At 37.7% G+C, this 14,245-nt stretch overlaps 1 protein-coding gene across 4 annotated transcripts in view; it reads right to left on the bottom strand.

The window, feature by feature from the left end:
• The window catches only part of Atad2 (ATPase family AAA domain containing 2), a 57,717-nt gene extending 44,442 nt beyond the window's left edge, over positions 1 to 13,275 (bottom strand). Inside the window, exons 1-2 of one of the 4 annotated variants that reach the window (XM_078016732.1) lie at positions 12,968 to 13,275; positions 4,063 to 4,211 (exon numbers count right to left, since the gene is read on the bottom strand). In XM_078016732.1, the coding sequence (XP_077872858.1) occupies positions 4,063 to 4,211; positions 12,968 to 13,135 (317 nt within the window). In that variant the 5' untranslated portion in view covers positions 13,136 to 13,275. Of the gene's footprint in view, positions 1 to 4,062; positions 4,212 to 12,386; positions 12,748 to 12,967 lie in introns of those variants that run through there. The other 3 variants (XM_040293690.2, XM_005316183.5, XM_078016731.1) reach the window with 3 other exon arrangements.
• Between the last annotated feature and the right edge of the window lie 970 nt (positions 13,276 to 14,245).

The raw sequence follows: 14,245 nt of genomic DNA, 5'->3' as shown, positions 1-14,245 counted from the left end.
ACTGCTTTCCAAGAACATTTGGTGACTACTGTCTTTACACAACATCCATTATTGTCATTCACATGTAGAAAAAGTTCCATTTGTGAATCAGATATCACACCTGTAAAATGGCTGGCAGAATGTACTGAACTGGAATGAATATTTTCCAATTTTTTTTTTAAGTTGTAGATGGACACAATATCTTTTATTTATTTATTTTATGTAGCGCTGAGGATTGAACCCAGTGCCTCACACTTAGTAGGCAAGGACTCTACCACTGAGCCACAACCCCTGCCCAACTTTCCAAATTAAAAAAAAATAATAATAATAAAAATAGTATTCATCTTTATCTTTTTTAAAAAATTCACTGAGCAAATGAAATACCATATCTTATTAACCTATTTTTGGTGACTCAATTTTCTATACATGGACAGGATGTATTTGTTAATCATCCGATATATCAAGCTATTGGCAAGTGGGCTAAGTTTATACATGTGGAATTTTAAATATTATACTTTAAGATAAAAATGAAATCATCTTATCCCTATGAGTCAATTCATATATTTTCATAACAATGTAAATCATCATTAATTCCGTACCTCTCTTGAACACAGGTAAGAACCAAAACCAAAATACTCTGGGGCAATTCAAAGGCTTAGTTCATTCATAGGCTCATGGACTTTTCTCCTAAAGGAGCCCCTCCCTCCATTTCATATAAGAAGCTGGAAGCACAATGATTAAAGCAGTATATTAACTTTTTCTTTTTTCTGTTGGCCTACAGGGAAGGGAAATGCTTCTATCCTTGTAGGAACTGGTGAACGTTTTGTTACATTGTGAGATAGTAATATTTTTGGCTTACTAGCCACACAGTCTGTCACAACTACTTGACATTATAGCAGGAAAGCAGCCATAGATAAGATGAACAGGCACAGCTGTGTTCCAATGAATTATTTACAAAGTCAAGTGGTTGGACTTTGTCAACTCCTGCAAATCTGATGAAAGCCATGGATCACTGGACTCTAGTTAAGAACCTTAGGATCAAAGAAATATATAGATCCCATTTTCATGGTATAGTTATTCAAATCTTTCTGTATTTTTCTAACCATCTTGGTTCTCTGATCTTTGGGGCAAGGGGGAAGGAAGGAAGGGAATAGATAAGCAGAGTGTAGAATATTGGCAAAAGTAAAAAGGGTAAGAAACTGGAAAAGTACAAGAGGAGAACTCAATAAACAATATTTGTAATAACGATCTGAATATAGGGAGACGAAAGATGACCAATATATAGGAATTCTTAACAGAAGACATGTAAATGGACAATAAACAAACACTTCAATGTTATTTAGCCACCAGGAAAATCCAAATCAGAACCCCAAGAACAGCTTAACACCAAAGACAGATTATGATAAGCATTGGCAATGATAGAGAAACAGGAACCCTCAAATATTATTGGCACAGCTGCCTTGGAATATAGTTAAGCAGTTCCTCAAAATGTTAGGATTACCATTTGACCCAGAAGTCCCATTTCCAGATATAGTCTCAGAAGAATTGATAACCTATATGGATCCCAAAATTGGTATATCAATATTTATATCATTATTCAAAACAGCCAAAAATGGAAATAAATCGATGCCCATTAACTGGTGAATGAATAAACAAAAACATGGCATATATGCATACAATGGGATCTTGTTCAGCAACTGAAAACATTAAATACAGATAAATTCCACATATATGAAAACACTATACCAAACGAAAGAAGCTAGACATAAAAGGTCATATTGTATAATCCCATTTATATAAATGACCAGAACAGTCAATCTACAGAGAAAGTAGATCATGCTTCCAAAGAGATGAGACAGGCAGGGGTTAAGGGGGTCTAATAGACACAAAATGTCTTTTGGGGTTGATGAAATGTTCTGAAATTAGATAATGATAATTGCATACTATTGTCAGTGTACTAAAACCACAGTTTTCATACTTTACAATCATTAATTTTCTGGTATGTGAACTATATCTCAATAACAATTTTTAAAATAGGGTTTCAAGATATTTTAGAAGGGGCTAGGGATGTGGCTCAAGTGGTAGTGTGCTTGCCTAGCATGTGTGGGGCACTGAGTTTGATTCTCAGCACCACATAAAAATGAAAGATATTGTGTCCACCTAAAACTAATAAATAAATATTAAAAAAAGATATTTTAGAAGAAATCTAATTTAAAAATACTAACATATTCACCTTTAAATTCAGATTTAAAAAAGCAATTAATTGAATACATTCCCTTAATAGATTTCCTGAATAATAAACGGATTGTCTTAAAGGTAAAAACTTTTGACAACTTCAACACTAAAATTTTTATATGACTTTGTAAAGCCAAATAAAGCTTATTTTTGTTTTATGTACATAAAATCTGTAAAACCAACTACTAACAAAAAAATATTAACATAATATGCTCATGCTAATATTTCCTCTCCTAGTTTCTGTTTTATTTTATTCTGTATCACGTTTGTTATGTTCTGCTGTGGGTCCTGATGACTCAAGTCATCCACTGCTCTACTTGAAGTGCTCCAAATGTTCATTTACATATCATGTCATGACACCATATCAGGTGGTCTTCCTTGGAAGCAAATGAATCATTTATGATATTAAGGTCAGACTCTTAACTCATAAATCTGAGATAACTAAGGCAGTAGTATTTGATGCCAACTTACTATAAAACACAAATACAGGGCCTAGGATTTTATGGCCATTCTCTGTATGAGAACTTTCAACAATGCAGAATGTTTATATTTTTCTTGAGATTATAAAAAATAATTACTCAAAGAGAATTCATAGACCACTTCATCAGCTTTAAGAATAGAAGATTTCAAGACTCAGAAATAATGGGCTTTATAGTATATTTTATGGATTCTAAAAGTTGCAATTCCCTTTCCCTATTTTATTTTACCTTTTAGGTACTTGGGTTTGAACCCAGGGCACGTAAGCTACATTCCATTTTGAGGCATGGTCTTGCTAAGTTGCTGAGATAATAGATGTATACCAACTCCTTCTCTCCATTTTAATATCTCTGAAACTGGAATGTGTTTTACAACTGATTGTATGTATGGCTGATAATGTGGATTCCATAAATACAGTAGTAAACACTCCACAAATAATGAACGAAATAAAGCAAATTTTAAAATACACAATTAAGTGGAAAAATAACAAAAGCTCAAAGACTCAAAAAAGCATAACATCATTTATCTGAAAAATATATTACATAAAATAAGAAAATTCCAGGCTGGAACTATGGTTAGTGGTAGTGTGCTTACAGGTGAGGCACTGGGTTCCAGCCCCAGTACCACATAAAAATGAATAAAATAAAAGTACTGTGTCCACCTACAACTAAAAAAGTTTAAAATGAAGCTTTAAAATTAGAAAATTTGATTTCAGAGCAGGAGGATTCATGTTTTGTAAATCATTAGAAATTAATTATGAGAAGACCATGTAAAAACAAGCATCTCATTAAACAAATTTTTTGGAGGATCCCCCCCCATTTATGTTAACCCCATCAAAACATTTTTTTAAGTAAATTTTCTAAACTAAACTAAGCTTTAAATTCCCTGAACCAAATTCACTCTGATTCCACAAACTTCACCACACTACCTAATTCACTGAAATTGATTCCTGAAGATGGGATTTATGCCAACTACTCAGGGTTTTAGAGAAATAAACACACAAACATACAGAAATGTACAACTGATGAAAAACTTGATAGCAAGCAATCAGAAATAGAACTATTTTCAATGAAGGCTTTGTTTGGACTGAAGCAGAACTACAAATCATGAGCAAGTTATAATCACTAAGTTTTAACTACTTGTCAGCTTCACTCATATATCACAAATGCCATTTTTGAGCAAGAAAACAAAAAATAAAACTGTGTGTATAATCAACTTTTAGTTCATTAACATTCACTTGTGGCAATTTCATTTTAAATAAATTATGCTGGAATATTGATAACTGGTCAAAAACATTTTAAAAATTAAATGTAAATCTTTAATTACTACTTTAAAACTATTTTGAATTACTAGTCAATCATTTTGTATTACCTTGTAAAATGCCTGCCATTAGCATGCTTCTCTGTTATTTCCATATTCTTATCAAAACTAGAATCTGAAGAAGTCTGGGCATTTTTTCTCAACGACTTTAAAGCACGCGTCCGGTGGTAGGTTTCAACTTCCTTAACCGAAGACCCATCCTTTAAAAAAAAATTAAGAAAGCCATCTAAGTTTTTCTTTAGGCAAAATCCCCAATTCAATTTCTGAAGCATTTTTTCCGATTACAACTGTTACGACTACTGTCAGTGCAGGATCACTTTCATATCTAAACTAAAAAATTCCTGATAAACAAATATCAGCAATGTCTATGAAATAGTTAATATAAGATTTATTCCTGACTTATGGTTCTATTTCATAACAAGTAGTCCAGATAGTGGAGTTCCACAACTGATTTTTTTTTTTTTTCAAATGAGCCCCTGCCCCACTCCCTTCCCAGCTTTACTCTGCTGTTAAATTTTATCAGGGCATTTAATTTGGTTTGGGGCAGAAATATTTTGTTGGTTCACAACTAAAGTAAGGATTTTTATGCCACAAGAATTTATCTAAAAATTAGCCTGGAGTTCGTAAAATATTAAATGATTCATATGATTTGTTAGCACCGTTATCAGTGTGCTCATTTTAAGGATATTTGAAAAAAGAATATCTACACCTTCATCAAGTGTTCCAAACCTTCACTTAAACAGCAAGACAAGATATCGCATCACGTGGCTCTTCTACAGGTGGCTGTTATTACCTATAACTTTAGCTCTAAGACCTTCCATGGAATATCTTCAGGGAATCTATTTCCAGATTCTCAACTTCCCTATGTACTTTTTCTTAAAAACAATTTGCACAAGGCACCCCATTCATTTGTCTTTCTTCCACTTTACAAAATAAAGTCCTATCACTCACCCATTCAGAATCCACCTCATTCAGATTCAGGACTGCCTCAAGGCATTAAAAACTTTCATAAAGCCAAAGGAAAAAAAAATACTAAGGTAAGGTGTTTGGAAACTGAGTGAGTGAGTAGCAAGCCACCTGGCAAATCCTTTCACTTGTTAGGTAGTTTTTTCCTTTTTTTTTTTTCTTTTTGGTGCCAGGGATTGAACCTAGGGGCACTTAACCACTGAGTCACACCCTCAGTCCTTTTTATTTTATTATTTATTTTTAAGAGAGAATTTTAATATTTATTTTTTAGTTTTCGGCGGACACAACATCTTTGTTTGTATGTGGTGCTGAGGATCGAACCTGGGCCGCACACATGCCAGGCGAGTGTGCTACCACTTAAGCCACATCCCCAGACCAGTCCTTTTTATTTTGAGACAGGGTCTTGTTAAGTTGCTGAGGCTGGCTTTGAACTTATGATTCTTCTGTCTCAGCCTCCCTAGTTGCTGGGATTACAGGTGTGTACCACCACACCTAGCTTTTTGTTAGAAAGTTTCTAATACTTGCTTTCAACAAAATTGACAAGAGACCTAATAAAGCTAAGAGACAAAAATAAATTTTTGAAAGTGATTTTTGAAATATTAAGCCAGAAAAACTGAGTGACACTATCAAACAAAACTCCTTTCATTAATATCTACTTAGTTATATGTACAATGTTTTCTCATTGCTTATATTTATAAGAAACAGAATTGAACACTGTCTTCATCAATAACAAATACATGAGTTAGCTGGATACGTAGGGAGACTTCATATGAGACTAATAAAATTTTATTTTCTAGCTTTAGTCCTTTCTAATCAAAACAGATGTTTTTGTTTTTTAATTTATTATTATTAATTATGCTAACTTGACCTACAAGTTTTATTTCTTGGAGCCTACAGTCATAGAAAAATAGGGAAAATTTTCAAATTCTGTTTTAAAAAAATGAAAAGCTGGCTGATAAATAACTTTCAAGCATAACATATCAAGATAGAATTTGGTGGGTCAAATAGACTAAAAATGCAAATTAAAGGGCAAAAAGAATCAAAGTAAATTTTCTGTTTGCTAAAAGAGCTTGTTTGTGTATCATTTTTTTAAACATTTCATGATACATCAAATAATTATGGTTCTCAGATTCCAGTAAATATAGCACAAATGGTAACTTAAAACTGTACAAAAGACTAAGAGCTAAAAAAAAAATTTAGGAATTCTCGAAAGAAAACAGGATTTGGAAAGCTTCTCAACTTTAAATTTGGCAATGATTTCTCAGAAATGATATCCAAACCAGAGACATCAAAACTAAAACTTTTTGTGCATCAAAGGATACTATCAACAGAATGAAAAAGTAACCTACAGAATAGGAGAAAATATGTGCAACACCTATCTAATAAGGAGTTGATAACTAGAATATATTAAGAACTCCTAGCTGGATATGGTGGCACATGCCTGTAATCCTCACCACTTGGGAAGTGAAGGAAAGCAGGAGGATCTCAAGTTCAAGGCCAGCATCAGCAATTTAATGAAGCCCTGAGCAACTTAGCAAGTCCCTATCTCAAAATATCTCAGTTCCAACATGCTAGGCGAGCGCTCTACTGCTAAGCCACAACCCCAGCCCCAATTTTTTAAAAAAAGTTCTTTTAGTTGTCAGTGAACCTTTATTTTATTTATTCGTGGTGCTGAGACTTGAACAAAGTGCTTCACACATGCTAGGCAAGTGCTCTACCACTGAGCCACAACTCCAGCCCTATTATTGTAATTTTTGATGTAATAAATGCCTCTAAATGAATAACTGTGTACAGCTGATCTTTAAAGGGAAATTAGCAGTTATTAAATAAAAAATCATAGTTTAATATGGTTAATTAAACTAATTCCTAAGAGATAAGTTAAACATCAACTGTTAAGAGTTATTAACACTAGATGTCAGAAATGGGGACTTTCACTTTCTACTTTACAGCATGTATTACTAGAAAAAATTTCTAAAAAGTTCAAACAGAGAAAGCAATCTGAAAACTAAACCGGATGTCCTTTTTTATTCTTTTGCTGAAATCTACTTAGATGTTGAGAACACTGATATTTTTTTTTCTTTTTTGGGGGGGTACCAGGGATTGACTTCAGGGCACTCAACCACTGAGCAGCATCCCCAGCCCTATTTTGTATTTTATTTAGACAGGGTCTCACTGAGTTGCTTAGCGCCTTGCTTTTGCTGAGGCTGGCTTTGTACTCATGATCCTCCTGCCACAGCCTCCCAAGCCGCTGAGATCACAGGTGTGCGCGACCATAATGGCAAGCATGACCACGTCCGGCAAGCACTGATAGCTCTTTAAACAAAATTCTTTGTGTTTAAACGTTACCAGCATTTTTCCCCCCCAGTGGTACTGATGATTGAATTCAGGGCCTCACAGATGCTAGGCAAACACTCTACCACTGAGCTACATTCTGAGCCCAAAAGCGAAGTTTTAAGAGACAGAAGAGCAGGGCATGGTATTGTACACCCGTAATCTCAGAGGCTCAGGAGGCTGAGACAAGAGGATCATGAGTTCAAAGCCAGCCTCAGCAACTTAGCAAGGTTCTAGGCAACTCAGTGAGACCCTGTCTCTAAATAAAATACAAAAATGGGCTAGAGATGTGACTCAGTGGTTGAGTGCCCCTAGGTTCAATCCCCAACACCAAAAAAAAAAAAAAAAAAAGAAGAAAATATATTTTGTTTAAATTAAGTCTATTATGACCTTGTAGAATAACAAAAAATTTCCCTAAAGTAGACCTAACTGCACACTAGAAATATTGTTATTTTTCACAAGATCAAGTTGATTAACACTTTCAATTCGTGCCAAAAGTGGGAGGGGCCAAATCAAATGTAAATTCAATAAATGAGGCTTAAACAGATTTTAAAGTCATTTGCAATACTGACATAAAACATCTCATCCTAACTTTCCTTGAAAGCCTGAATAGCAGCATATTCTAAACCACAATGGTATTCCTATTATACCAAATGAAGCAAACGAGAATATCAAGTAAGAATGGGCTGCATGTGGTGGTGCATACCTGTAATCCCAGAGACTGAGGCAGGAGGATTGCAAGTTTAAAGCCAGCCTCAGCAACTTAGTTAGACCCTGTCTGGAGGTGGGGGGAGGGAGGGAGTAGGTGGGAGATGGAGATGTAGTTCAGTGGGTTAAACACTTCTGAGTTCAATCCCCTGTACCTAAATAAATAAGAATGGATCAATTCCTCACCATTCACAAACTCCAGCAATTTGGTTTTTGCTTCTACACCACTTACCGTGAATGCACAACTATCTCCTAATAGCTGAGTTCAATGGCTTTTTCTCTACCTCACTGGCTTCTTTGGAGTTACTCTGGCCCTTCTTTAAATGCTTTGCTCTCTTGATTTATAGAAAATGCTTGGTTACAAAGTTCAACCTCGTCTTACCTTTAAAATATACCCATTGCTCACACTTCTTTTTGTTTTGCTGTTTTTTATTTATTCTCAAGGATATGTAATCCTAACCTTTTCTCAGACCCTGGCACTAATATTCCCAAGGTCTACCTTTCACCTCTTCTACTGGAAATAAGTCTTCCCCCTTCCTGTGTCCTAACAACTCTTGGTCCCTGTGTTGTATTATTTGGCATTTCCTCTCCAGTTCTATTACCACCTTAAATTAAATTCTAGTTTTCTGTTTTGGTCTAGTGCAATAATGGTGTATTAAGGACCAAACTCTGGAGAGTACCTACATTTGATTCTTTGCATGTCATTTACAGATGTATAAATCTTTACAAGGTATCTGAGCCTATTTGTATATATTGGGTATTATGCCTAGCCCAAAGCAACTATAATCCAAGTGGTAGCTTACCATCATAATCTTTTAACTCTCATTTACTGACTATAATCCATGTTAAACTCTATTGCACAAGATCCCTTTTCTAGTTCCCTACTGCTTCCTAAATAAAGGAACTTCTAAATCTAAAATCAAGAGTCTTTCAAGCTTATGCATGAATGCAAAGCTGCCATGTCATCCAACTCCAGGGAGAACTACCCACTGTCCCATATCAAAATCTCCCTATCCATGCTTTGTGGATACTTCATTGAGTTGCATACTTTCATTTTCCTATGTTGTTATGCTTCAAGTTAAAAATTTCCCATATGTTGTACACAGACTAGTGCTAAGTTCGGAATATCTTTCCAGACTTCAAATAAATATACATTTAAGAAAAATAGTACTTTCTACATGCTGCAACATGTTTTATCTAACAACATATTGAAGGGTGAAAGTGTAGGTAAATACATCCCAATCATCACCCCCGACACACTATCCATCCTTAAGTGTCTCTTCAAAATAGAAAACAACCCTAAATCAAAGTGTTTTAGACTTGTGAAAGTACAGAAATAGACAATGGACAGTCTTGACTCTGGAGGAAAAAGCAACTGCAGACAAGGCTCTAGCTCATAAGGTTGGTAAGATGAAAATAAAAGTTCAAAAAATAGAGTCAAAACAATAATACAATATTCAGGAAACTTATACAAGAAAAAACCAAAACACAAGTCTCAATAGAGTGAGACCATATTCAAAATGTAAAAGTAGAATGTATTTTAATAAATAGGTGTAGACACTTTCACAACTTGGAGACAAGGTCAGCCTCTATAGACCAAGAAAAATTCAAATTGTTGAATTAGTATGAATAAATTTAGCCATCTGTAAAAGTAACCTATCCTAAGAAATGTCAATAAAATATAGCTGAAGGGACTAGGAAATGTATGAACATAAGCAGAGTGATCAGAGAGCTATCTCTGAAATACATGCTTGATGCTAAAAAAAAAAAAGGCAAGGTATAATCTACTCAAATGTTCTGGATGTAAAGCCCCCAAATTAGAATATCTTCCAACCACAAAGGTATTTTTCATTTTTGACATTGGTGAGTTTTTGTAAGTATAAATTCATCACCCTTCAACACTATCCATTTATTTTAATTTAATTCCATACACACCAATTAACCTCTGATTATAATTTGGTGCCTTGATTTATAAAAGGGAAGGGTACTTGTCTCCAAAAAGTATTTTTAAAAAATGTATAATCCTGGCCTGGAAAGAAAAATCCTCCATCCTATAACACTCAGGTGAGTGCATTCCAATTACTCAATCACCACGTGGCATTTATGGCAAAGTCTCTGTATACTGCTGTTAGGTCTCCTCTCCTAGACTAAGTTCCTTTTAAGCAAAGACAATCAAAAACCAGTATTTATTACTGATCAACAACATGCTAAGTTTTGTTCTAGGTTCTGGAAATACATTGCTCAATAACAAGTCAAAATCCAAGTTCCTATGGAGTTACATTCTGATTTGGGGAGAGAAAAATACTTAGAAAAATAGGAAACTAAGGAATATGGCAGAATGTGATTTTAGAACATAAAAGGAAAAAAGGGCATGTCAAGGGGAATAGTTTGTAATTTTGAATAGGGCGTTTAGGGTAAGCACTATTTTGAAAAGATGAAATTTTAGCAAACACTTGAGAGACAGACTCCAAATCTGAATCAAGAGTTCTACAACTTGCTGTAAAGTGACTCTGAGAAAGTTATTTAAGTCTCTTATGCCTCATCTGCAAAACAAAGATAATCATACCCATCTCATAGGGTTGTGAGGATCAATTTATTATTTCTACAAATCTTGGAACACATGAAGCTCTCTGAGAGATTTATTTTTAGTTTAAAAAAATATAAAGGAAGATAAAAGAATGGTTTATGTGTTACTCCACGTTGAAGCAGAACAAGGGCAAAGGTCTTGGTATTCAAGGGGCAGCTAAACCAGTGACTAGAAAGGGAGTGAGTTTTGTAAAGGGAAGGAAGAGGATATCATTATAAAGGGAAGATGGTAATGGGGTGCAGAAATGCTTCCAAACTTTTAATCTCAGGTGGGGAGTCCCTTAGAGGGTTTTGAGCAAAGGTGTAAACAACTATTTTTTACTTTTTAGAAAAACCACTATACTGAGAACTGTTGGAGAGGCACAATATGCATAATAGCAGAAAACAGAGAGACCAAATTAAAATCTATTTTAATAATCCAGGCAAGAGATAATGACTTGAGAAATGGTCCAACTCTGAATGTTTCAAAAATAAAATCAACAGATACGCTAATGTATTAAATATGAGTAAAGTCGAGGGTGATCCTAAGGTTTTTGGCCTAAGGAACTGGAAAGTGAAGTGGCTATTGACTAAAATCAACTATGGTCTTATAACTAACAATATGTCAAGAGCTCATTTTAATGTCTTCACATACACAAACACATTTAATCCACACTACCCATCACTACCCATGTGGTAGGTAATCGCCCTACTTAACAAGTACATAAAACCGATTATTAGTAAACTTGGTAAGCTGTGATTTTAAACTAATAGTTGTCTTAAGAACCTATGTACAATGGCAGGTATAGTGGCACATGCCTGTAATCCCTGCAACTTGGGAGACTGAGCAGGAGGATTACAAGTTCAAGACCAGCCTCAGCAACTTAGGAAGACACTGTTTCAAAATAAAAAATAAAAGGGCTGTAGATGTAGCTCAATCAAAAAGTGCCCCTGAGTTCAATCCTCAGTACAAAAAAAAAAAAGGAGCCTATTACTAACCAGAATTCAATGTCATTAGGGTCACAAAATGTAGCATTATCCTGAAAATAACATTCAATAAATATTTATTGAAACAATTAGCTTTTCTATCACAGGTTAATAGGTCAAGTGACCTGAATTCAGTGCAGAAGTGTTTCCAGTTCAGAAATGTTCAGCTTCCTCAGATCTCTGCCAATTCTTGCACTTAAATGAGAAACACAGAAAGTCAGGAAATTATTTGTTTTCTCAATTTCAGAGACTGAAGGGAATGCCCCTCAGAAGAGGGGCAACCAATATGTGCCATCCATAAAAAGATATTAATTTCACAGTTATCTTACAGACGATCCTAAAAAAAAAAAAAAAACTTAGTACAAGACTGAGTCTGAACTAAAAAGGATTATGCTTTGTCACTCTGGTTACACACTTCCCCTAAGCCTCTCATTCTGACTTCCAAGTTCCTAACCTTCCTATTTTTCCCACTTCCACACTTACCCTCACTCCAACTCCAGTATGCTACCTGCTGCCTTAACTTTAGTGTTGCTTCCTCAGCTTCTCCAATCTTTTTGTGAATGCTGTCCCTTCCACCTACCTCTTTCAGCAGCTGGGGTGAGAGGTGCACGCGAGTTTCTTTCCCTGTTTTAACTCTGCCCATTAAAAAAAATCTCATTTGTACATGAGACCTATAAGAAGCAATTCTTTCAAGAGGACTCCATCACATTACAAATCTCCCCTATAGATATGTAACTGCAGCATAATATAACAAAAAGGGGAAGATACGGAGGCAAAGAACCTAAGTTCCAATTTTAGATCTGCCACTTAGTGGTTACCTTTTCGAGTCTGTTTCTTCATCTGTCACAGATCATTCCTACACATTATGCAACCTGATATTCATTACGCTCTTATTCCGGAACCCCTCCGAATCCTAAATGGAGGTCCGGAAACCTGAATTACTGTGTATCCCTGGGGCCCCTAAAATGTTTATCATGCATACAGCAAGCAGTCAGCACATGCGTGTTGCTCTCTGCTGACTGTTGCGAACCCCGGGCAGGAGCCAGGGAGGATGGCCCAGGAGGTGGGGGAGGGCGCGAACCACCGCGGCTCGGCCCCACACTGCACTTCAGCTCCGGCGGGCTTCGGCTTCCTCTTGCGTAAAAGTAGGAGGTAACCAACTGTTCGGCACTCTTCCAGCCAGCTCCAGCGCGGCGACCCGACCCGCACCCCGCGAGGCTCGAATCACGAGAACCCTTCCATTTCGCACGTCCTCGACCACACTACTCCCCCCACCAACTGACACCCCCACCAGCGCAGCGCACCGCGGTCTCCTCCTGGGGCCCGGCCGCCGGCAGTCCCCCCAGGCCGGGCCCGAGGGTCCCGCCCCAGGCCGGTCCCACCCCAGGCCAGTACTCACGCCCGAAGCGGCCGCAGTGACGGCGGCTTTCTCCGCGGCGCCGGCCGAGCGAAGCCGCCTCCGTCCCATCTGCTCCAGGCTAAGGAACTCGCTGGACAGGTCCAGGGAATCTGTGGCCGATGCGGTGGAGCGGCTGTGCAGCTCTAGACTGCTGCGGAGAACCACCATCGTCTCTGCCTGCAGGTCCAGGCGTCGCTGTGGTAGAGGGTCCGAGCTAGAAAAAGCAGCCGCTCAGGCGCTTCCGCGCTCCGAATTCTGGCGCCACTAGCCCCGCGCCGGCGGCCGCAGCGTGCGCACCCGGAACCCCTCCGCCGTCTGCCCCGCCCACTCCGCCTCCGTGGAACCGCAACCTCGAAACTCCGCTATCTGAAAAGCACAGGAGGCGAGGCCCAAGTGGACCGCCACACACACTGACGGTGAGGAGCACCTGAGTCGATTCTGGCGGGACGACGATTGACTTCTTTTTTCCTTATGTAGTCCCAGCTCGATGAGCTGGGCGGAGGGAGACAGCGTGAGCGGTGCGCAGTCCCGTTTGGAATTTTGGCGCGTGCAGCCCGCAGGGGGAAGGGAGGCCGCCGCCCGTTCTCATTGGCTGGCGGCGCCTGGAGGCCCCGCCCCGCCCCTGCCGACACCTGCCTGCCGTTTCCCGCCATCTAAGATTCAAACGCAAGATGTGGGTCCTGGAGCCCTGAGAAATAAAGACCTCCGCGTTGACAGCTTTCGACTCTGAGCCTCAAGAGCTCTTTACTGCCGACTTAACCACAGGCTGACTACCAAAAGAAAAAACGAAAGGAGCTTCAAGAGCCAGTAAAGCCCAGTAGTTAAGGACGCAGGCTCTGTCACAAATTATTCACCTCTGGGTCCTAATTTCCTCAGGCGGAAAATAACTATAATAATACCTGAGAGCCTAAGGTATTATTATTATTATGTCTTACTACTGTGTCTGCACGTACTAAGTGCTAAATAAATCTTGGTTGCAGTCACAGAATTACAGTAAATGGCTTCTGTAAGATGACAAGAATTACTTGACAACTTTGAAATAAATAACATGCTGGACGTTCAGAATGAAAGAGGAGTCCAATTACGAAAGAAAAAAATCCATTTATTGATCTGGATAACTACAGTTTATTATTCAACGTGTTAAATATTCATTGAGCACCTAGTATTTGCCAAGCATTATCCTAAACACTGGGATGCAGCAATGAACGAAGGATCAAAAATGCCCCCACAAACTCAGGCGGTGGCCCATGCCTGGAATCCCAGTGACTGGGTAGACTG

Source organism: Ictidomys tridecemlineatus, chromosome 7 (genome assembly GCF_052094955.1).
Source record: "Ictidomys tridecemlineatus isolate mIctTri1 chromosome 7, mIctTri1.hap1, whole genome shotgun sequence".
NCBI classification, from domain to species: Eukaryota; Metazoa; Chordata; class Mammalia; order Rodentia; family Sciuridae; genus Ictidomys; species Ictidomys tridecemlineatus.
Note: the sequence above shows the minus strand (reverse complement) of the source record. Positions and strands in the feature narration are given on the sequence as shown.